General features: G+C 36.2%; 2 protein-coding genes across 3 annotated transcripts in view; one reads left to right on the top strand and one right to left on the bottom strand.

The window, feature by feature from the left end:
* Est-P (Esterase P) overlaps nt 1–16,990 on the top strand; it is a 30,737-nt gene extending 13,747 nt beyond the window's left edge. The window contains exons 1-3 of one of the 2 annotated variants that reach the window (XM_073980982.1): nt 9,632–11,517; nt 16,341–16,464; nt 16,527–16,990. In XM_073980982.1, the coding sequence (XP_073837083.1) occupies nt 10,080–11,517; nt 16,341–16,464; nt 16,527–16,644 (1,680 nt within the window). In that variant the 5' untranslated portion in view covers nt 9,632–10,079 and the 3' untranslated portion in view covers nt 16,645–16,990. Of the gene's footprint in view, nt 1–9,631; nt 11,518–16,340; nt 16,465–16,526 lie in introns of those variants that run through there. The other variant, XM_073980983.1, reaches the window with a different exon arrangement.
* Nucleotides 16,991–17,009: 19 nt separating this feature from the next.
* thoc6 (THO complex subunit 6) lies at nt 17,010–18,306 on the bottom strand. The gene is made up of 2 exons (XM_073980984.1): nt 18,022–18,306; nt 17,010–17,965 (listed from the first exon to the last, which is right to left on the bottom strand). The coding sequence occupies exons 1-2, from the start codon at nt 18,162–18,164 to the stop codon at nt 17,050–17,052; spliced, it is 1,059 nt and encodes a 352-aa protein (XP_073837085.1). The 5' UTR covers nt 18,165–18,306; the 3' UTR covers nt 17,010–17,049.
* Between the last annotated feature and the right edge of the window lie 6,065 nt (nt 18,307–24,371).

The raw sequence follows: 24,371 nt of genomic DNA, 5'->3' as shown, positions 1-24,371 counted from the left end.
ATAACGAGACCTCTGGAGTTGATATTCTCCAATCACACGCCAAAGAAGAGTTAAATGAAACAAATACTATGGATGTTGACAATCTTACATTGCTACATACAGCTAAGAAAATTGATAAAAAATATGGACCACAAAAGGATAATAAAGGATGTTGGAAACTAGGTAATACAGAAGTATACTTTGTCAATGGTAACATTAAACTTGGAAATCAAGCATGGCGTCTGACAAGAGGTTTATACAACCTCCTATTTCTCAAAGATCCATGCGATTACAATGTAAATGAACTAGACATATATAAAAAGATATTAGAGGCTTCATGTGTCCATCGAAGAAATTATGAACTTAACGGACAAATAAGAGGAAACCGTGGTCCAAAGTATAAAAAATTATAAAAGAATTGTCTAAAAATACAAACGGAGCAGGCTTAAATCGTGCTAAACACAATACAGCAAAGAAAATAATTTGGAATGATCCTAATGAGTTAGTTGACCGCTTGAGAATATTAATACCATTAAAGAACACTGGTAATTCAGAACATGACAACGAAATTGCGTTCATCGTCAAAGAATTGAGACGTGCTGATTTAATATATTGATTAAAAAATATGTATACAGTCCCATAATAACTAATAAACAAACTACTCAAAACATATATCAAAACCATAACTATTAAAAGGCGAATCATTTATTGTTATAATAATATGGTAGCTTTGGAATTTTACATAGTATTATAACACGATATTGAGCATAAATTTGTTTTAATGGTTTTATATGTATATATCTGTATCCATTCCAAATGCCATTGTTTCTATGGCTTTATTGGAAAATATGCATTTTACCCAATCTTATAATTTTGATTAAGTGTTATATTCTTGTAAACAGATACACTTGTATAATATCACTAATAAAACACGTATATTTAGAAAATGAAACATGATTTTATTGTTTATATTATTACATGCATAAACAATTCAATAACCAATTTATTCGTAGGAAAATACGTCTAGTTTTAAGATTTTAAATAATAAAATAGCAGTCTACCGTTGTTTTCTTTTATATAACATGATATTTTGGGATGAACCGTTAGTATGTAGTCCCGTTCGTTAAATGTTTGCTCAAATGGTTCTGAAAATATATTTATTATCACTATACATATAAATTATTTATGATTTTTGAGTTTACCCCAGATTTCTGTCATACATATTGCATCTTCTTCATTCTTCATCTTCGGGATATTGCCTTTTTGACATAAAAGAAAATCTCCCTTTGAATCCGTTTTGAACTTGCTTCTTGCATAGATACCTCATTAATGATTTTACTCGACTTTAAGAGTTCATTTAACTTGCCAGAAGTGGAATCTTTGATTTGTATGGAAACTTTTTTTAAATCAAAATAGTCTTTTTATGTCCACATCAATGAAGAATCAAAAATACATATTCTTTGTTTGCTTAAATGTGAATATTTTCGTAAACAATTACATTATTACTAAGAAAACATGAAAACATAAAATGTAAATTGTTTACTATTACACATTATCCCAGAATAACAAATACTTTATATTAAAAAAACAACATTACTATATTTATTTACATGCCAATACAAAAATATTCAAATGTTAAAAAAATAATTTTTAAGCAGCAAACTCTACTCCATTTATCAATCTAAAAACCATGGATCGTTTTCATCCAAAGCCCATACGTTTTGTGCCTCCGGCATATATGGATAATCTTCTTCATCGTCTATGAGCCTTGTTAACGTATTATTATTATTTTCTGGAAAGTACACTCCAACAAGGTTAGCGTACACTTCCTTAACAAGTTGTGGCATCTTTTTCGAGCTTTTCTCCTTAATTTTATCCGCAATGTAATTTCCTTCTATCTGGGCAGCTATTGTAGCGAGATAGTTATCTGTTTCACAATCATTCCACTCTGAAGAAATGTCTTCCTCAATGCAACGGTCGATGAAGCTTTGGGAATCCATATTCAAATCGATTGACAGTATATTTGCTACTGAATATTTTCTCAATCTCGAAATGCGTTTTTATACATTTTATATTTTTATAAAAGGTCTGTTTTTCATCCTTGTAATCTAATCCCAACATTATTGTTTAACTCAAAATAATATGTTTGTACTTATTATGATGTAAACACACACACACAGTAAAATCTTATCAAATAATGTTTCCCAGGTGTGTAGGGAGGGGTTACAATATTTGATCTAATATAGCCCGAATGTTGGGAGGAAAAACCCTATATTATAAGCTATATAAAAAAAAGGTAATCATTCCAAAGAAATGGTTCGAAATACGCAAGTATGTTGACCTCTCTTTTACATATAAACATTTCCATAACATAATAAACATCAATGCACTAAAACTTTTATATTATGAGGTATAAGGATCAAAGGAGGTGCTTAGTTAATCTAAATTTTAAACGCACCTACATGTATTTCACAGCCTTGTGAAATAATGTTAACAAGTGCTAAGGGAAGGTTGAAAATATGTATGTACCATCCTGGATCTAATTAATATATAGGCCACAACGTCAAACATTTACAAGGAAGGGTGGAAGTTTTCGCATTGATCACCGAAGAATACAGCATGACTCTAGCAAGCATAAGAACAACAACAATGTGAATAAGATCTAATGGATGGGAACAAAAACAACAAGATGTTAGAACACCCGTATTTATATTGAGCACAAGAAGCATACGTCCTGACGCTGTGAAACATAGCACGATCGAATGGATGGAAACAAATTATTTCGCTGAACACCTGTATTCATCAACACATATCAAAAAATATTGGTTGTGTTATGATATCTGACCTATTAGAAAAGCATCAACAACATGCAAGCCATGGATGTGCATCACGTAGGGGGATAGATAAACAAAAAAAAAAGTCCCAAGAACGTCTTTTTTAGACCGTCAACCGCATTCCCACAGACAAAAGTGAAAAAAGTGCCACACAGAATGGTATAAACACGTGCATCATTTGACTCTATAAAGGGTGAGAAGCAAGGCTCAATATCATTTAATATGTTTGCTGGGAAAGTGGCAAAACCCATAAAGTACATAAAGTTGTTCTTGATCTTCAACCACATTTCTATCGAAAATGAAGACTAGTGTCAAATACAAGGGATAAGCACGTTCACAAAACGGTCAAAGAACATTCACTTTAGTGATCTTCACCCACATTCACATTGAAAACGTTGAAAAATTTCAACGACAAGGCGTAAAAACGACCCAAAATCGCAGACAGACAAAAAAAGATCCTAGAATATTAATTTAACGATCTTCGAAAGATCATCAGTCACTATACAAAAATTGGATGGGGGAATAATCAAAAGGTTAAAAAGTATTTGGGTTGACCGCACACACGCGAGATTCCAAAGATGTCTAGCCTATTTTATAAAAGGACAATTACATTTAGGATGACCGCCGGCACGAAATTCAAGTGATCATGTATTTCACAACATTATGAAATTATGTTGACTAGTGGAAAGGGAAAGGACGACATTAGTTACAAAAACCCTAAAAGGTAGGTTGCACGGCAAGACATTAGGAAGCAAAACATAATAAACATACAAAAAAAGGGTACACATCTAAAAAAACAACAACAACATACAACGAAGGACACAAACATATACAATACAATACAATACAATACAGGATCACACAAAAAGATTCAAGACGGCAAGACACTAGGAAGCAAAACATAATAAACATACAAAAAAGGGTACACATCTAAAAAACTACAACAACAACATACACGAAAAGACAAACTGTGCAATATATTAAACACACACAACAACAACAACACACAAGGACGGTCCCACAGTAGCAACGCAACAACAACAACATACAAGAAAGGACACACTGCATGACACGATCATAAAAAAAGGTCAAAAAAATTCACTTTTCAATCTTCAACAACATTACGATGGATAATGCGCAAAAGTACCAATTACAAGGGACAAAGATTTGTCCTGATAACAAAGAAAACCCCGACCACCAAACAAAAAGATCCTTCTACAAATTTTCCCATAAAAAATGCCAACAAGTGTCATTTACAAGGGATAAAGATTTGTCATGACAGAGAAAAAAATCGCGGACGGACAAACAAAAAGGACACAAAAAAAATCGCGGACGGACCAACCAAAATGACACAAAAAACACTCACATTGACGATCACACAAAAAGATCAACATCATTTATTCGCGCTATTATAACGATATGCAAACAAGTGGATGGAGGATAATCAAAAGGTCACTACCCACATTCAATACCAATGAACAACTGCATTCCCCCACCCCCTTCATTTTTTTTGAACACCTGCATACCATTAACACATAATTTACAACCTTCAACCTCCTTGACAGCTTTACGATCCTTGACCACACCTGCATGCCAACTGAAGTCAGCTGAAGTCAGCTGAGGTCAGCAGAGGCTCCCATCAATCAAATTTTGACATTTATTGCACCGCTACATTATATCTACTGAGTCAGGTGAGTAGGCTTGGCGGGGCACTTGAATAAGTGCTTAGCATCGTGCGGGCCGATGCCGCATACTGGGCAGATGCCTTGCACGACGCGATCGATTTCCGCCCAATATGAATTTAGCCGACTGCAATATCCCGAAGAATCTTTGCCTCTTCATGTAGATGGTCCACTGAAGACTTGAGAAGGCACCCTGTTACTGTTCTCAGGGCGGTATTCTGACAGGTTTGAATCTTTTTCCAATTCGTATCACATAATCTCGGGGACCAAACCATCGACCACGACATTCAATTCTCTTCCAAACTGCGCTGTTCATGTGGTGAACAGAGTGGCTGTAGATTTTGTGGTGGAAATCTGCATATTCCTCGCGTGAAAAGGTGGTAGGATCGGTTAAATACGAGTTCAGTCTCTCACAGATGTCATCAGGGAAGGTACCTGACGCCAGGATCGTGCAATCATCCGCATGCGTTACGATTTCGATGCCGTCTGGAGGGCGCGGAATACAGGAGAGGTAGAGGTTAAACAGTTTCGGAGATATCACCCCACCTTGGGGAACTCGCTGTTCCACTCTACGGGGTTTGGACTTCTTGTTCCTGAATTCCACGTACGACTGGCGTAAACACATATAGTTGACCATCCAACGTTTCAAGCTTGGCCGGAGGGTTGTCTGCTCAATGTCTTCAAACAGCGTGGAGTGCCTGACTGTATCAAAGGCTTTTGATAAGTCAAGCGCCACCATCACTGTTCTATCACACGGCTGTCTCTGAGCCCTTGACAAATATATGTGGAGATGGTGTGCAGCTGTTGTCGTGTATTAGTTAGGCAAATCCTCTTCCTCCACTTCTTGTGCGATCCTTCCGCAAAACGTTGTAACCATCAAGCTACAGGTGGTGGTGAGCACTGTTTCCTGAATAGCGGCGATCATGATGTTTTTCCGACTCATAAAGTCCACAACTTCGCTGACCTTATTGCGGAGACTGTGAAATTGAATTGCAGGAATGATGCATTTGCGGGCCGCTGAACAACAACTTGTGGTTTTAGACGAGGACGAAGTTGAAGACACACTGGGCGATGTTCTGGCGCAGCAAACAGCAACATACCTATCGCTGTAATTACGGGTGCGACTAAGGCCATTACATCTCACCGATACTGATAGTTGGTGAATGTAGATCTGGCAAACGGAAAAGATCCATACTGGCCGGGGTTCATCTCTATCTCGGCACGGGGCAGGCAATCCGGGATAAATTGTCGATCCCAAACACATAATTGTTGAGGTTACGGCCCCTAGTCGAAGATTCCTCCGAGTCAATCTGGTGCATATAACCGGACCTGTGGATTGTTCAAACTATTCCAAAATGCTTGCTAAACGTGGTTGACTAGGGGATTCCTCGATTATCGTTGGACATTTCTCTATGGATCATGTAGATCCCTCCTGCCGTGCCTTGGTAGGGGTTCTATTCACCATATGGTGATCAGTGTTCGAAAATAAACACTATGGTATCGTACCGTTCTGTACCGTACCAAGGTGGATAGGTACACTACGATAGTGTACCGCTCCGGAACACAAACACTAAAAAATATTTTAGTGATACTGTACTGGAACACAACGATAATCGTAGTGTACCGCATGCCGGAGCACTAAAAATCGTAGTGCTCCGACTGCGGAGGACTAAAAATGGTAGTGTTCCGACTGCGGAGCACTAAAAATGTTAGTGTTCCGACTGCCGGAGCACTAAAAATCGTAGTGCTCCGACTGCGGAGCACTAAAAATTTTAGTGTTCCGACTGCGGAGCACTAAACATTTTAGTGTTCCGACAGCTGGATCACTAAAAATCGTAGTGCCCCACGTGTTGGAACACTAAAAAATAACAAAGGAATTATGTTTTCTTTAGAAAACGAAATATTTGGTTAAATTTGATTAATAACAAGTAAGAACGGCGTTAAGTTCGGCCGGGCCGAACTTGTTATACCCTCCACCACAAGTTGCATTGAAGTAAAATGGAATAATTAGTTTCCTTTCGTGTATGAAAATTTCAGCAATTTCGGTAAAACAATGTGAGGCACCATTCTATGGGGCTATTTCAAAACGTCGGTATATACCGACAAATTTCTGACGGACAGTTTTTAGGCTCAAAGAAGACTAAATACCAAATTTCCTATATTTGGGTAAGAGAATGTGGCTAATCGAAACGTGGACCTATACCGACGAATTTTAGTCAGAAATGGGGCAATATTAAAGCGTGGACCTGTACAGACATATTTTAGGCGAACAGTTTTATATCATATTGAAGACTAAATAACAAATTTCAGCCATTTTGGTGGAATATTGAAGACACAACCTTCAAAATACGAAAAATCGGGAGGTGCCTTTCCATGGGGGCTATATGAAGGCGTGGACCTATACCGACAAATTTAAAGGGGAAGTTTGAGTACCCCAACAAAGTCTAAATACCAAATTTCAGCCATTTCGGTTGAATATTGAGGCCACAACGTTCAAAATACCGAAAATCGAGAGGCACCGTTCTATGGGGGCTATATGAAGGCATGGACCGATACCGACAAAATTCTGGGGGAAAGTTTTATACCACCAACGTAGACTAAGTACCAAATTTCAGCCATTTCGGTGTGATAATGAATCTAAAACCTTCAAAATACCGAAAATCGGGAGGTACCGTTCTATGGGGGCTATATGAAGGTGTGGACCGATACCGACAAAATTCTGGGGGAAAGTTTTATACCCCCAAAAGAAGACTACGTACCAAATTTCAGCCATTTTGGTAGGATAATGAAGCTAAAACCCTAAAAATACCGAAAATCGGGAGGTACCGTTCTATGGGGGATATATGAAGGTGTGGACCGATACCGACAAAATTCTGGAGGAAAGTTTTATACCCCTAAAGAAGACTACGTACCGAATTTCAGCCATTATGGTAGGATAATGAAGCTAAAACCTTAAAAATACCGAAAATCGGGAGGTACCGTTCTATGGGAGCTATATGAAGGTGTGGACCGATACCGACAAAATTCTGGGAGAAAGTTTAATACCCCTAAAGAAGACTACGTACCAAATTTCAGCCATTTTGGTAGGATAATGAGGCTAAAACCTTAAAAATACCGAAAATCGGGAGGTACCGTTCTATGGGGGCTATATCAAAACGTGGACCGATATATCCCATTTTCAATACCAACCATCCTGCAAGTAATAAAAACTTCTGTACCAACTTTTGACTCTCTATCTTTAAAATTGTGAGCTGTATCTTGATTTCAACAGACAGACAGACGGACGGACTGACGGACGGACAGACGGACATGGTCAAATCGACATAGAATTTTATGCTGATCAATAATATATATACTTTATAGGGTCTCCGACGAATATTTCGATGTGTTACAAACGGAATGACAAATTTAATTATACCCTCCATATGGTGGAGGGTATAATCCATATGGTGGAGGGTATAAAAATTAAGATAAAATGTTACATCCATGTATGTTTGGTTTGGTTTTTGGACAATGGAGCACTAAAAATCGTAGTGTTCGACTGCATAACATTAAACATCGTAGTGTTCCGACTGTCGGAACACTAAAAATCGCAGCGTACCACGAGCCGAAACGCTAAAAATAACGTTAAGGTAATCAATCGTCTGTTTATTATGATTTATGAGGGAAATTAAATATTTTATGTTTTTAGGATAAATAAATACATATTAATAGATAAAAATTAGAAGTAAATGTGTAAAATATCTGATTTGATTTTTGGACAATGGAGCACTAAATCGTAGTATTCGACTGTGGAGCACTAAAAATCGTAGTGTTCGGTTGTGGAGCACTAATAATCGTAGTGTTCATACTGCCGGATCACTCAAAATCGTAGTGTGCCGACTTTCGATTTTTAGAGACCAGCAGTCGGAACACTAAAATTTTTAGTGATTCGGCAGTCGGAACACTACGATTTTTAGTGCTCCGCAGCCGAACACAACGATTTTTATTGTTGCATTGTTGCGATTTTTAGAGATCCGTCGGAACACAACGATTTTTAGTGATCCGGCAGTCGGAACACTACGATTTTTAGTGCAGCCGAACACTACGATTTTTATTGATCCATTGTCCAAAAATCAAATCAGGCGTTTTTCACGTGTTCTATTAAATTTTATTTTTTAATTTGTATTTATTAAAAAAAATTATAAAATATTTAATTTTCCTCAAAAATCATACTAAACTCATGTATCCACAGTCAGAACACTACAATTTGTAGCGCGTCATTGTACAACAACAGAATCAATGTTTTTCATATTTTCTACTTAAGTTCCCAACGTTATTAATTAATATGTATACATACATGGATTTAAGAGATGTATCTGAGTTTTTATGTCTTAATTTGTACTTATCTCAAAAATTATAAATATTTTTCCTCGCAAATCATAATAAACTCGTATGTGGTACATTATCATTACGTTAGTTTTTAGTGTTCCGACAAGTGGTACACAACGAGTTTTTAGTGCTCCGACTGCGGAACACTACGATTTTTAGTGTTCCGACTGCGGAGCACTACGATTTTTAGTGTTCCGACTGCGAAGCACTACGATTTTTAGTGTTCCGACTGCGGTACCCAACGTTTTTAGTGTACCAAAATGTGGTACACTACGTTTATCGTTGTGCTCCGGAACAGTATCACTAAAATATTTTTTAGTGTTTGTGTTCCGGAACACTAACGCTAAAAATATTTTAGTGATACTGTACTCGGAGCGGTACACTATGTTAGTGTACTGTTTATTTTCGAACTCTGATGGTGATTACGATGACATTCACGGTAACACTCAAACTGGTACTACAACGAGAGCATGTCATTGCGCCCATATTTGTGGCAGTTAGTCGTCTGCATATTTTTCCTGATGGTGTCCAAGATGCGAGACAAAGCAGCTTTAAATTAAAAAACAACGTTTTCTTTGGAAAATTTTGTAATACCAAATTGTAAGGTTTTCACGCAAATAAAACAGTCTGAAAATCATATCTATAAATGATTCTTGTTTGTTGAAAATCCAAAAAAAGTTGACCTGCAAAAAGCAGTTTGTAGAACAAATGCAATTCTGAAAAGTTAATTTGTTGTTGTACGTAACTTTGTGGCCAATGCCATTAAACATCAATAAATAGCAACAAACCCTCAAATAAACATTTTCCAATACGTCTGTCTACCCCAACAATTATTGATTGCATGTTACAAATATTCTATAGGAGAAATGTTGACTCGGTGCCCCTTTACGAAATGATAAAATGATCTATATTTTGTGTGTTTCTGGAACTTCGACATCAAAATCAGCTACTTGAGTTGATGACCGATAAGGACGTTTTAAATGCTTGTTATTGTTGCATAAGATTTGCACTATAAAAAAACAAATTCAGGAGATATTGAAACAAACTTGAACGCCTATTTGGAAAATAACATAAAAAACATTGATAAGATCCGTTTATATTGCCTCTCAACAACCTGAAAATTAACTCAATAAATTATACAAATATTATTGGATGTACCCAGCTATCCATGTTATTATCGGCAAGTGGAAGTGCAAAAAATTAGTTCAACTGAATGATAAGGCATTTTGCAATCAACAATCAGTTAGCGAACAAACGCCACAGACACAACATGAAATTTAAACTGTTTGTATTGGGATCGATCTTGTTCGTGTTGTATAGCATTTGGTGTGGAAAAAATCGAGATGCATTAATTGTTGAAATTGAAAATGGTCGTTTAAGAGGCAAAGACAATGGCCTCTACTACAGTTATGAATCGATACCCTATGCCGAGGCACCAACAGGTTCCTTGAGATTTGAGGCTCCCCAACCATATGCCGGAAAATGGGAAGAAGAATTTGATGCAAGTATAAAACCAAAACCCTGCATGCAATGGGATCAATTCCAAGAAGGTGAAGACAAGCTGACCGGCATTGAAGACTGTCTTACGGTCAATGTTTACAAACCAAAAACAGGCAAAGACCAATACCCGGTAATGGTTTACATTCACGGTGGCTGCTTTATGTTTGGTGATGTCAATTTCTATGAACCAGATTACTTAATGCGCAACGGAAATATAATTGTGGTGAAGGTTGTCTATCGCCTGGGACCACTGGGATTTTTGAGTACTGAAGATGAAGCCATAACCGGCAACTTTGGTTTGAAAGATCAACAATTGGCCCTGAAATGGATACAGAAAAATATTGCCCAGTTTGGTGGAGATCCGAGAAAGGTTATGTTAACAGGATTTTCTGCAGGTGGTGCTTCGACCCATTACCACCTGCTAAACCCTGAGACAAAGAATTTTGCCAAAACAGCCGTGTCATTTAGTGGAGTGGCATTAAATCCCTGGGCCATTAGTACAACTGCAAGACAAAATGCCTTAAAGATGGCCAAGATTTTAAAATGCCCCAATCTCGAAAATACCCAAGCCGTGAAGAAATGTTTGCAATCTAAGCCTTCTGGTGACATTGTGTCCTCTGTTAAATATTTCCTCAATTTTGGTTACAATCCATTCAGCACCTTTGGTCCTGTGGTGGAACATCCAAATGCCCATCAAGCCTTTATGACCAAACAACCAAGGGATATTATAAAATCTGGTCAATTTACCCAGATACCATACTTGGTCACCTATACCTCTGAAGATGGTGGTTACAATGCAGCTGAACTGCTCCAAATAAATCCCAAAACTGGCAAGGAATATATTTATGACCTCAATGAACATTGGCTGAATTTGGCTCCACCAAATCTCTTTTTGCGCAGCGTTAGCGAACAACCCGAAGAATATGCTAAGGCATTGGGTAAACGCTATATGGGTGATCTGAATTTCTCCGTGGAAAATTATTGGAAAGTTCAAGAAATGTACACAGATATTTTGTTTAAAGATGGCGTGCTGGAATCAATGAAATTGCATAGTGAAAAGTCACAAAGTCCCATCTACGGTTATGTTTATGATAATCCAGCTGATTATAGTGCAGGCTATGCATTAACCGGAAGAAAGGATATCAAATTTGGTAAGTAAGAAGAACTGAAATTTACAAAAATTAAAACAAGATACTCTCTACAATAACCCAGTTCTGAGAACCTAAGTCATAAATTAGCTGCGAACTTCGTTTACTGTCTCTAAGTGCATCTGCTCTGATTTCTGCATTTAATGAAAACCGTTAAAAATCTACTGTGGGCTTTGGTGTTTTTGTTGTTGTAGCAACTAAAATGGAGTATTTGGCTTTTTATACCCTCAGCCTTTAGGCTAAGGAGGGTATATACACTTTGATACGATGAAAATGTGCCTCATCGAAATAATGGTTTTAGACCCAAAGTATGTTTGGACGAAATGTGTTTCAGACAATTTAGAGTCGATCTAGCCATGTCCGTCCGTCTGTCTGTCTGTCTGTCCTGCTGGCTGGAGCGCACGATAACTCTCGAACCGATGAACCGATTCGGTTCAAATTTTGGCTTTCGTAATATTTTGGTGAAACTACAGATGAAGTAGTAATATCAAAAGGTGTTCGACAGGGGTGTATACTTTCACCATTATTGTTTAATGTATATGCTGAACAAATATTTCGAGAATGCGTAGAAGGAAAAAGGATTGGGATACAAATACATGGACAATTCATTAACAATATTCGATACGCTGATGACACCATGATAATAGCGAGTTCTTTAGTTGGACTCCAAAGTCTCTTAAGTTCCCTCAACGAGATAAGTAATTCATACGGATTATACATTAATCTTAATAAGACAAAATATATGATCGTTAGTAAAAGTACCAATTTCTACAACTCCACACTAAAAATCCGTGAATCAGAAATAGAGAGAGTAAAATCATATAAATACTTGGGAGCACAAATAAATGAGCAGTGGCAATCTTCTAATGAAATACGATGTCGTATAGAAATGGCGAGAGAAGCGTTTCTCAAATACAAAAAAGTACTAAGCAGCCACGACATCAACATTGAGCTTAAAACCCGCTTTATCAAGTGCTATGTATGGTCTGTTCTATTGTACGGGGCTGAAACATGGACTGTAAAATCAGCAGACGAGAAGAAATTGGAAGCATTTGAAATGTGGGCATACCGACGTGTGCTCAAAATTCCATGGACCGATCGAGTGTCAAATGCCGAAGTTCTGCGAAGAATGAATGTACAACGGCAGCTAATTAAAACCATCAAAACCCGGAAAGTTTCCTATTTGGGACATTTGATGAGGAACAACAAATATAAGATCCTGCAGATCATTCTCAAATCCCAAGTTGAAGGAAGACGTGGTAGAGGTCGAAGAGAATTGTCCTGGCTAAAAAATATTCAAGACTGGACCGGATACCGCGATGAACTCAGTCTTCTAACAGCGGCTAAAAACCGACAATTATCGCTTTCCACATAAACTATATATTTGCAAGAACAATGTAATAAAATGTAATATTGTATGATCGCTTAACATCCGGATAACGGATATGCAAATAAAGAAGAAGAATATTTTGCCCAAACTTAGTTTAAGTTCGAAGATGGGCTATATCGGTCCACTCCTTCCGGTACCTCCTCCACAAAAGTTCGAAAATGTTCGGAAAATTTGTGCGCACGATAACTCTTTAAGGGGGTAACCGATTTGGTTCATACTTTGCCCATCGTGAAATATGTACCAGACTTAGATGAGGTTCCAATATGGACTCAATAGGTCCACTCCTTCGCGTACCTCCCACACAAAATTTGGGATAAGTTCAGTTGAGGACCTGCTATCGAATCGCTTTGATTTTTGTTTTAGCAACTTGTATTCACTGCCCCCCATACGACGGTACAAGTTTCAGCAGGGGCAAGTCCAAACTTCCTGAGAAAATAGCCTGAAAGTTTCACAAAACCCCTATGACACCGAGTGGGGTGGTTGGAGCGCAAGATAACTCTCCAACGGATCTGCTGATTGGGTCCAAATTTTGGCCTTAGTAATATTTTGTCTAAACATAGTTTAAGTTCGAAGATAAGCCATATCGGTCCACTCCTTCAGGTACCTCCCCCACAAAATTTCAAAAATGTTCGGAAAAATTGTTCGTACGGTAACTTTTGAAGGGAGTGGCCGAATTGGTCCATACTTAACACATCTTAATATATCTACCAGATATAGATCAGGTCCAAATATGGACTATATTTGTCCACTTCATCCAGTACCACCCAAACAAAATTTCGGATAAGTTCACTTTAAGACCTGCTATCGAATCACTTTTATTTTTGTTGAAGCAACTTGCATTCGCTGCCTCGATTATGATGGTAAAAGATTTTTCAGGGGCAAAACCACACTTCTTAAGCAGACAGCCCGAAGGGAGTAAAGCCCCCCTATGGCAACGTATGTAGTGGCTGGAGATCGACTTCCATAATGGTCAATGTCGATCCATTCTTTTAAGTAATTCCCCCTCAAAACTTCTGCTCTTTAATCTAATCAACATTTTTGTCGGTTCATGCGTTCAACATTTTTAAAACCCTCTAAATACATACGTTTTTTGGGAAAAATTTTTTTCAATATACACAGGCTGAGGGTATATCTCTGTCGGCCAAGCCGACTGATACTTTTTTTACTTGTTTTAATAAGGAATCAGCTGAACACAAAAACTACTCAAAATGTTTGTGCAAGAGATGTATGAAAAATAAATATTTCAACATTTTGGCTTCCCCAAGCAAAAAGTATATTGATGAATCCACGATCAACATTAACAACCAGCAATGAAAATTTTAAGAGGAACCGAGGAGTGGCATTAAATTGGACTAAGGCACAAAAATATTGAAACTTTGGCAGAACTGGTACCTGAAGGAATGGACCGAAATAGTCAATCTTGTAACTGGATCTAATTTTAAGTCATTCCCTTCGATAATTATCATGTCAATCAGCCATCACCATACAATGGTTCAGAATCGTTCTTTCTGGTCAGAACTCGGGTAACTTTTTAAAGGATGGAGATATTTTCAAATTTGTTCATATCAAAAAGGACCAAATTAGGTCCAGCAGTTGCAGAGGAATTTTAGGCAAAATTTTAATATTTTGCATGAAAATATGAGTGTTTTTGAATTAGTCAAATGTTCCAATCTATTAAAAGGGGCAAACACCATTAAACAAATCATAAAAGTATAAAAAAATTAAAAATTGTAAAAAATTAAAAAAAAAAAACATTTTTCAAAAAGTTAATATTTGTTCAAAAATTAAAAAATACTTGTTGGGTTTTAAAAAAACTCATATCAATCATATAAAACCTTCGGTAAACATTTCAACACGATGAACCCTTAAGTGGGAGGTTCCCCAATCTTTGTCAGATGTAGTCAATATTTGGACCTTATTCGATGCTGTAAGAAATAATACGATGTACAACGTTTCTCCATTCGAAAGTTGCCTTAGGTACTACCCAGTTTAGTTGGTGCCGGCTGACTTTTTAGAGATTTTGGTCCATTGTAGCAGGAAGTATGAGCACGCCCCCGAAAAGAATTGTGCCATCGTAATAGGGCCCACAAGAACAACTTTTTGAAAAAAAAATCAAAACAAGCTGTTAAACTGCACTTTTCCCAAATTTTGTGTGGGAAGTACCCGAAGGTGTGGACCAATATGATCCATATTCCAAACTGATACATGACTAGATGAAACAATACGATGTGCAAAATTTGGACCAATCAAAAGGGAGTTATCTGGATATACCATTTTATTTGGTAACGTCAAGATTTGTTGGAGCTTTTATTCCTTATGTTTTTATTCCAATTAACGTCGTAAAGAGGGTCACAAGGATAACTTGCTGAACAGATTTTCAAAACTATCCGGGAGGAACTCTTAAATTTCACTTTTTTCCGAATTTTTTTGTGGGAGGTATACGAAGGAGTGGACCGATATTATCCATATGCGATACAATATTACGAATGCCAAATTTTGGAACCGATAGGTTGCTCCTTCGAGAGTAATCGTGCACACCAGCCAGCCTGACAGACGGACATGGCTAAATCGACTCCAAATTGTCTGAAAAAGATTTCGAACAGACGTGGGGTCTAAGTCCATTATATCGTTGAGGCATATATTGTCTTTAGCCTAAAGGCTGACGATACATAAAACTGTACCCGCGTGACTGGCGCCGAGAGGACAACCGGCCACAAAGAATTTAAAAATGATCCGAGAGATCTTAAAATGCACTGTTGCGAAAAAGTGGACTGACATATGATATAGGTAATTTTTGAGCCCGATTTCTATCGTGAAGAAACATAACGAATTGCAATATTCAGACCAATCCAATTAGGTATTCGGTTAGTTATCGGTTCGAATGTTATTGGGGGTTATTCTGAACGTGAGTTTTTTCACTTTTTCCATTAAGATGAAATGGCAGAAAGACACAACTCAGGGCCAGTTTTCACTGAGAATAACCCCCATCAAGCGCACCATTTTAGTGAAAAATAAATGAACTTTTGTGGGGAAAATAGCTGAAGCAACGGACATTTTCGAACTTGATCCAAGTTTGTAACAACGGATGTGCCTACGATGTGCTGGTAGAGATGCAATAGCAAATAACATAACAAAATGTTATGTTGCTGCACTGATATGCACTGATAGTATCCCATACTCCTGATGCATACGCTCCACACTCTAGTTACCGATGTAACGGTTCAAGTAACATTATTTTGGGTGGATTGGAATGCTTTCTATACGCTGCATTATTTCGGCCTAAGCGATTGAATGCTTTATGGGTGGATAGCAATACTTCCTTCTTATTCTGTGTACATTTTCACATTGTCATTATTTATATTATTGGGTATATTCTTGTTATACATCTGTATGTAAAATTATAACATCACTTTAATTTACATTTTTTTACTTTTAGGCACAAATCATTTGGATGATTTATCTTTAATCTTTCACTATCCCGTACGCAGCCCACCTAGACCGGATGAGGTGGAAATTTCAAAGAAGTTTGTAGAGATGTTGGTTAATTTTGTGGAAACAGAGTAAGTAGCGGCATTATTTTAAAGTTGAGCTTAAAAAATTAACTATTTGATATACTTTACAGGCAACTTTCATTTGGGGACTGCCATTTCGTGAAGAACAATGTTGAAAGCAAACAACTGAAGTTGATGTCAATAACTAAAGATGGTTGCAAGCCTATTGTACCCCAAACTCATAGATGATCTTAGTTACATTTTATGTGGAAATAAAATAAAGTTGTCTTTAATTTTTTTATATACCAAAACAAAAAAGAATTTGAGTTTCAGGAAGATGAATGAAGTTTGGTCGAAATTAAATCCTTCTATGGGTATATTGGTATGGTAAACATTATTAGCCTTTGATGATTTCTATACGAATAAGAAAAGTTATTAAACTTACCACAACATTGAATTCACTGGTACTATAGCAGTGTATTGGACCACTGTTATTGTTATTGAGAAAAAATATTGAAGTTTTTGTTTGCATTTGTTACTTAGTCTATAAGTATGAGAATTGAAATATAAACATTAGTTGCAAAATTCTTATAAACAATTTACAATATTACCAATTAGTTTTGTTTATGTTTCATCATACGTCTTTATTTCATTTTATACGCCATTGTCACTCTTAACTGTCTGCGGATTATTTTCGCTACAATTTTTGCTTTCGTACAATTCAATTTTACTATCCAAAAATCGAAAATCATTTAAAATCGACAACCAATTACTAAAGCCAGCTATAGACATAAAGCGTTCCGGTTCCGTTTTCCATACCGCCGAATATACTGCTGTATTTTCAGTCTTTATATCAGCTCTCAGTTTACCATTCATGGCATAGAATTGGGCATTAGTATGTTCACCACCAACAAATACCATGTCTTCAACGAAGTCACAAACATGTACCTTTCCTGGGAATGGAAAGTCACTTGTACATTCCATGGCTCGTAAATGCCAAAGGGATAATTTTGGTCCGCCACCACAAAGCAACCAATCATCATTAGTGGCCAGGGCACCCATCCATTTACCCATTTCAGGTCGTGCCAAAGTTTCCTTTTTACATGGTTCTATGAGGCCTGTGGATTCTTTCTGATTTGTCACCCACATACGAACAGTACCATCCTCAGAGGCTGAATATAAGCGATCAGTACCAGATCCGCACACACCATGTATATAATCTTCGTGGCCTTTGAAACTACGTGTTATTTGACCATCCTCTAGATTGAGTTCATAAATTACATTATCGCCACATCCAACATAAAGGAAATCGGTTTCTGGGCGCAACCACATATAATTTACATCTGGTACTTCAATGGCCTCTACATCAAGGGGAATTTTTATTTCCCAAGCACGTCCACTAGCCAATTCCGCCTTATCCTCCACCCACTTTAAACCATATACTACTCCAATACTGCCCACAATTAAAAATTCACGATGGAAGCTCAGACAATTGATTTCACATTCCTCGCCTTGCGGATAAATTTTCAACGGTGGTCGACATTCTTCGGAATTTTGAAAGTTTGTAATGCTACAAAAGATATTGGAATAAATATGTGTATGAAAGTTCTTTCGAAGCTGGCTTACTTTTGCACAAAAATATCACCCACTCGATTGCCGGCAAAAAGAAACTTGCCCGAAGTTGATATTGTTTGGGCACAAACACAATTATAAAAACGTTTTATGTTATAATCCTCCAAAGGATCTCTCAATGGTAATAATGGGGACATCTTATAGCTGATTTCTGCAACAGATATTTGAATTTTTCTTTATTTATTATTAATATTATTAATTCTTTTTCTTTTGAGAAACTGAAAATTCCGCGATTGTTTACGTTAACATTCACTTTGAACTGTTAGCACCAGCTGATGTGTTGTTATTTGCTGCGTTGCTATGTCTGTGTTTAGACACACAAATTTTTCGGGAAAGTAAATTGAGTTTTTTCGGGGTGAAGCAGAGAGGAAAGAGCTCCTCAATACTCTTTCCTACTCCCTATTGCCTAAAAACTGAATTTACTTTCACGAGAAATTTGTGTGTCTAAACACGGACTTTACGTGCCTGAGGTTACCATTTCTTACCATTTTTAGCCTGTAAAGCTGGGTACACATTGTCAGTTTTGAATGCCGATATATCGCAATTATCGATAACTGTCAAACCGTCCAGCAACCACAAAACATTTTGTGGTGGCATGATGAATGACAAAAATGAACGGCCACACTAGCAAGCACCAACAAAGCTGTCATTCAAAACTGACAATGTGTACCCAGCTTAAAGCGTCCTTTACCCTGCGTTTACACATGACAGGACAGGACTTGCCTGTGTGACGTAGGCGTCCAGACAATTGCAAAACCAGTTGTAAAATTATGAATGAAAATCATCGATTTCTTTTGGTTTTCCATTCAAAAATTTTGTTTTTGTTTTGTTGCATCCCAGTCCTGTTGTCTTTTTTGTTATTTGAAATAGTTTTGTTTTCATTTGTTCAAAAATGTCCATGTTTACTGTCTACGAAAATTACCAGACAGTGCCGAGGCAACTAGCCAAATGTTTCTATCTATTAGTAAATCAGAGTTGTATTTCCACACAGTCTGTCTTATGTAAACGCTATGTTACTTCAAACAACATACAATTCGGGAGCAGTTTACCACTTTTGTCGGTTTTACCATTTTCAAAAGTAAATGAACAGACCAATTCGTGGTAGAATAAGAAAAGGTAGCAGCAATACACAGCTGACTGAACTGGGTTGTAACGTTAGTGTCAAATTTCATATGACATTTTAAACATTTATTTCTATTTCGATGTATATTAGGGACATATATTTTTTCAAAAGAAATATGTCATTCGGAAAAAACCATTTCCCAGAAAGACTTCTTCATATCAATGATATGTAACCTCCTCCAAGTTCGAACGATAAGCCGCGCAGTAAATCACCGCTTGTAGAGGCGAACAACGTTTGTTAATATGTGAGGTATTTTGTTAAAATTTAAAAAAATAAAGCCCTAATAAACATGTGCTTCTTTGATTTCTCCTTTTTCTATGAATTTCCAGCGACCCCAAACTTTTCTGCAAGAATTCTACTTTCTGCGAGAATTTATGCATTTAGTGGAATGATGTGGAAACATAAAAATTGAAAATGTAACGAATTTGCATTCATGTTTTCCAAAATATTCAACCAAATGTAAAAAATTATTAGTTTTTTAAATTCCAATAATTTATATACATTTCCTTGTTTTGTTTACAAATACAACTGGCAGTAACCTTACAAACAAAAACAAATTCCTTTGTGGTTGTTGTTCGAGTTGTATTTGTTGTAGTATTAACTTTACCTTATATTTGTTCTACCATGAGACCAATTATAATAGAGTAAAATCATGAAAATGATGTAGTGAGGAATTCGATCTAAAAACGCCTAACTTCATATCATTTTTTAATGAAATTTACTCTAGAGTGGATTGGGAACTGCATTAGTCCCGGTCCACAGAAGAGCGATTTCAATGACATAATTTAATGAAATTAGGCGTTCTTAGATCGAGTTCCCCACTACCGCAATTTCATAAAATTACTTTACTAAGGAATTCGATTTAAAAACGACTAATTTCATTAAATTATTTCATTGAAATCGCTCTAGTGTGGACCGGGACTAATGCAGGTCCCAGTCCACTCTAGAGTAAATTTCATTAAAAAATTATATGAAGTTAGGCGTTCTTAGATCGAATTCCTCACTACAGCAATTTCATGATTTCGCTTTATAATTGTGTGGACCGGGACGTACCCTGCGTTTACACATGAGAGGGCCCTTGAGTACATGTATTGATTGTCAAACACCCAAAACTTGCCTGCGTGAAGTAGGCGTCCAGACAACCCCAAAAAAATTTAACCCGACTGTCTGTGAAAAAAATGATGGACAGCTGGAAGACAGCCGATAAATGTATGTATGTTTTAGTAAATCAGAGTTGTATTTAAAGTCAAACATGTTTATGTATTCCTTCAGAAACACGATTTCCCAAACGACCATTTTATGCATTGAATCGGAATTTTGCCTTGCAGTCTGCTGATCAAGAACTAAACTATTGGGAATAAAACATTTTTATTTATTTAGAAACAACTTAACATTTGGTCTGTTCCAGTACTGCAAGAATCTACTAATTTTTATTATTTATTTCGATAACATAAAGGAAAAAATGTTATCGTAGTAAAAAATAGTAGCTTCTTGCAGGTTCTGGATCAGAGCATAGGCTTCTTTATATCATTGACATGTAACCTTCTCCAGGTCAGGGTCCCCACACCAAAACGCCACTTATAGAGGCGGTACAATATTTGTTAATACGTGTGGTATTTTGTTAAACTTGAAAAGAATAAAGCCCTAATAAACGTATGCTGTTTTGTTTCCAAAAGCAAAAGATTGAAGCAGCTTCTCCTTCTTCGATGAATTACCATCTTTGCGTGAATTCTACTTTCTGCGAGGAATTATGCATTTAATGGAATGATATGGAAACATTCAAATTAAAAATCAAACGAGTTTTCATTCATGCTTTCCAAGATATTCAATAAATGGTCTGTTCCTTTAATTTTGAAAATGGTAAGTAAAATCGGCAAAAGTAGTAAAAGTTGTAAACTGCTCCCATATGAATTTTATGGTGTTTGAAATAAAGGAACGCTTTTCGAGTAAAAAGTGTTAAAACTTGAAGATTCTCGCACGTAAAGGAACAGAGGTTAAATGTGACAAAATCTTCGTTTTTTAAATTCCAATAATTTATAGACATTTCCTTCCCTGTAGGAAATGTCAATAGTGAATCTATACTGCCTTACTACTGACATTGTCAATTGTACTACTGACAAACTGTAGACAACTCATGTAATTTCCTATAGACATTTTGTATGAACGTGTCATTCGAAAGTCAGTACTGATATTGGAACTAGTATGTCAGTAGTTGCTGAGGAACCATGTGTTGACATTGGAGGTAGTGAGTCAGTATAGACATTGAAGGTAGTAAGTCATTAGAGACATTGGCAGTACTGAGTCAATAGTTTATAAAGAGTCATATGGAGACATTGGTACCAAATTTTTCACTATTAACAGCCTGTTTCTGTATGTCGAAAGAAGAATGTGTGCGAAAGAAAAACGTCCAAACTATTGTGTGTTTTTCAAATTTGTTTTTTATTTTGAAGCAAAACCAAAGGCGAAATTATTTCGAAGACTAAAGTTCGGACGTGTTTCATTCGCACACATTCTTCTTTCGACATACAGAAACTGACTGTAAGTTTTTGGGTCTATTTGGAACTTTCTATAGATTAAATAGCTATGTCCCGGTCCACACTAGCGTGAATTTCATTAAAAAATTTCATGAAATTAGGTGTTCTTAAATCGAATTCCCCACTACAGTAATTTTATGATTTTACTCTACAATGGACGTCGATCTAGAGACGCACAATTTCATATCAAAATTTCAGTGAAGTTACTGTAGTGTGGCCCGGGACTATATAGTGTGCTTTAAATACAGTCGAAATCGCTTATGACGTCGTCGTTTATAACGTCATATGGGTTAAAACGACGATATCCAAAAGTCCCAAATATCTGGGGCCCTTCATAGCCCTATCGCTTATAACGACATATCGTTTATAGCGACAAATTCCGTCGGTCCCTTGACCGACGTTATAAGCGATTTCGACTGTAGTATATTTTATAAAAAAAACATATAATTATGAAAATACTAAAAATTTACAATTTGCGTATTACAGTCTTTTTTATCTTTATAAAGGGCTAATAGCCCATTTAGATATGACTTCATTAGCCGGATTTAGCACATTATCAGGTTTTATTTGCTAAATCCAGCCAAAATCTACCAGATTTCCCATACAAAAATAAATCCTCCTATTGAGTGGATTTATTTTAAATCTGGCATAAATCCTCGCATACAACTCTGTTTTTTGCAACATGTTGCTGGAAAATACAAAAAGTTGCAAGCTGGCACAAGAAACAAGGTAGATGCATTGGTGAATTGCTACACTAAAAATAATTTAAAATGTAAAAATTTGTAAATAAGGCGGAAAAATTAAATTAGTTTTGATGTACAAAGTTGATTTTAATCAACTTAGGCCATGTTTATATTATAGCCTTTTGCAGGGTTAACCTTCTTAATGAGGATTTATTTGACGTATACGAAAACGAGTTGACATTTGAAACCCAGTGGGTTTGTTAAATCCGGTTATATATAAACGGGGTATAAGACTAATATTTATGATGTCTAAACCATAAAATAATTCGTTTATTTATTTTAGATGGGCAAACTGCGATAAAATAATTCTTTATTTGCTCTTTAGTTAGCATTAGTAGCATAATGTGCTAACATTTTCGGTATTAAACAATAAATTTGTAAATTGATGTATGTTTTTTGAGACGAATTCAATTTACAAAAAATTCTTTTGACGTTTCAAATTTGATCAGATGAGCCTATGCATCTACCTAGGTAATTGTGCTATGAACAAAAATCAGCTGACTGCCATTTTAATCCTCTAAAATGTATATCTAAATGCAATGAGATATGTTCTGGATTTATTAAATCCAGTCGAGGATTTATGGCAAGTCTAAATGAGCTATAAGCCAAAGATTCTACATAAGCACAAAATTAGTAAATAAAGCCAATGTTTTAAGGCTGTTTAACAAATAATAAAAAAATTTTTTTTCATTGTCAGAAATATCATCGCCATTTTATTTCCTTGGCCGTAAGGATTTGTGTGATTTATCTGCTTAAAACATTTCTTCTTCTGCTGCACTTAACGTTTTATAAGGCGATTCGCTGAATACTGATATAACATCCAGAAATTGAAAAGAATAAATAAGCATAAATAAACAAAATGTCCTTAAATTTGCTTACACATTACATTTGTATAAACATTGGAAAAATCTCGCAATCGATTTTTGAAAAAAAAACCCTTCAACATTTTAACTCATTATTATGCCGTGTCCACATATCAGATGTAAGTTGCGTTCATCATTTCCAGTGAGACGAGACAATATATGTATTCCTCAGGCTCCAAAATATTCCCTAAAGATTACATAAAATGTCAAGTTGTCGAAGTTTCACTACAAATGTTGTTAGTCGCCTCAGAATTTGTATTTTGATATAGAATTGTCTATTTTTTCACTTGTCTATTATTTTCCTTTCCTGATTTCCTTTGCTCATACTTGTTGTTATTAATGGCCTGTTCCCGTACTTTATAAAGTGGTAAAAGTTGTAAAAGTCGTAAACGATTTTCATATAAATTTTGTGTACGGGAACGCAAAATGTGTAAAAGTGGTAAAAATTGTAAAAACTTTTTAGTTCTGGAACAGAGCTTAAAATTATATATTTTATTGATTTTCCCCAAAAACGCTTTTTAACGAACCGCCAAAAATTGTTGACAAAGTGTTGACTATAGCTTTGTTCCTTTACATTTTTAATGGTAAGAGTGGTAAAAAGAAAAGTGTCAATATTGCTCAAAATTGCTCTCACATGAACATTTTTACCAGAAAAGTAAAAGAACGGAAAAATGGTAGATCTGGCAGCAATGTCAAAAAGAAACATAAAAAAATCAATTTTCGTCTTTTATTTCACAGTTTTTAATTTAGTTTTGTCAGCTTTCGACTTTTTCTTCTGTTTTTCGTCCATTTTCTTCTTCATTGTGAAATAATCGTCAAACAAAAGTCGAAAAATCAGTTCTGCCATTTTAACCTGCAGAAATTTTGCTGGTAGCCTGTGGTAGAAAAGAAAGCCATTTTCGCTCTCTCTCACTCTCTTAAAAATTGCTTCCAGTTTTGCTACTTTTCGGGTTTAAGGAATGCTTTGCAGGTTAAAAATGGTAACCTCAGGTATGTAAAGGAACACAGCTTATGTCACCAAAGTGGTGACATGTCGACACATGTCCCCATGCTTCCTACAGGGTTGTTTTGTTTACATTTA

This window comes from Musca autumnalis, unplaced genomic scaffold (assembly GCF_047663935.1).
Source record: "Musca autumnalis isolate F117 unplaced genomic scaffold, ASM4766393v1 scaffold_4, whole genome shotgun sequence".
In the NCBI taxonomy this organism is placed as follows: Eukaryota; Metazoa; Arthropoda; class Insecta; order Diptera; family Muscidae; genus Musca; species Musca autumnalis.
Note: the sequence above shows the minus strand (reverse complement) of the source record. Positions and strands in the feature narration are given on the sequence as shown.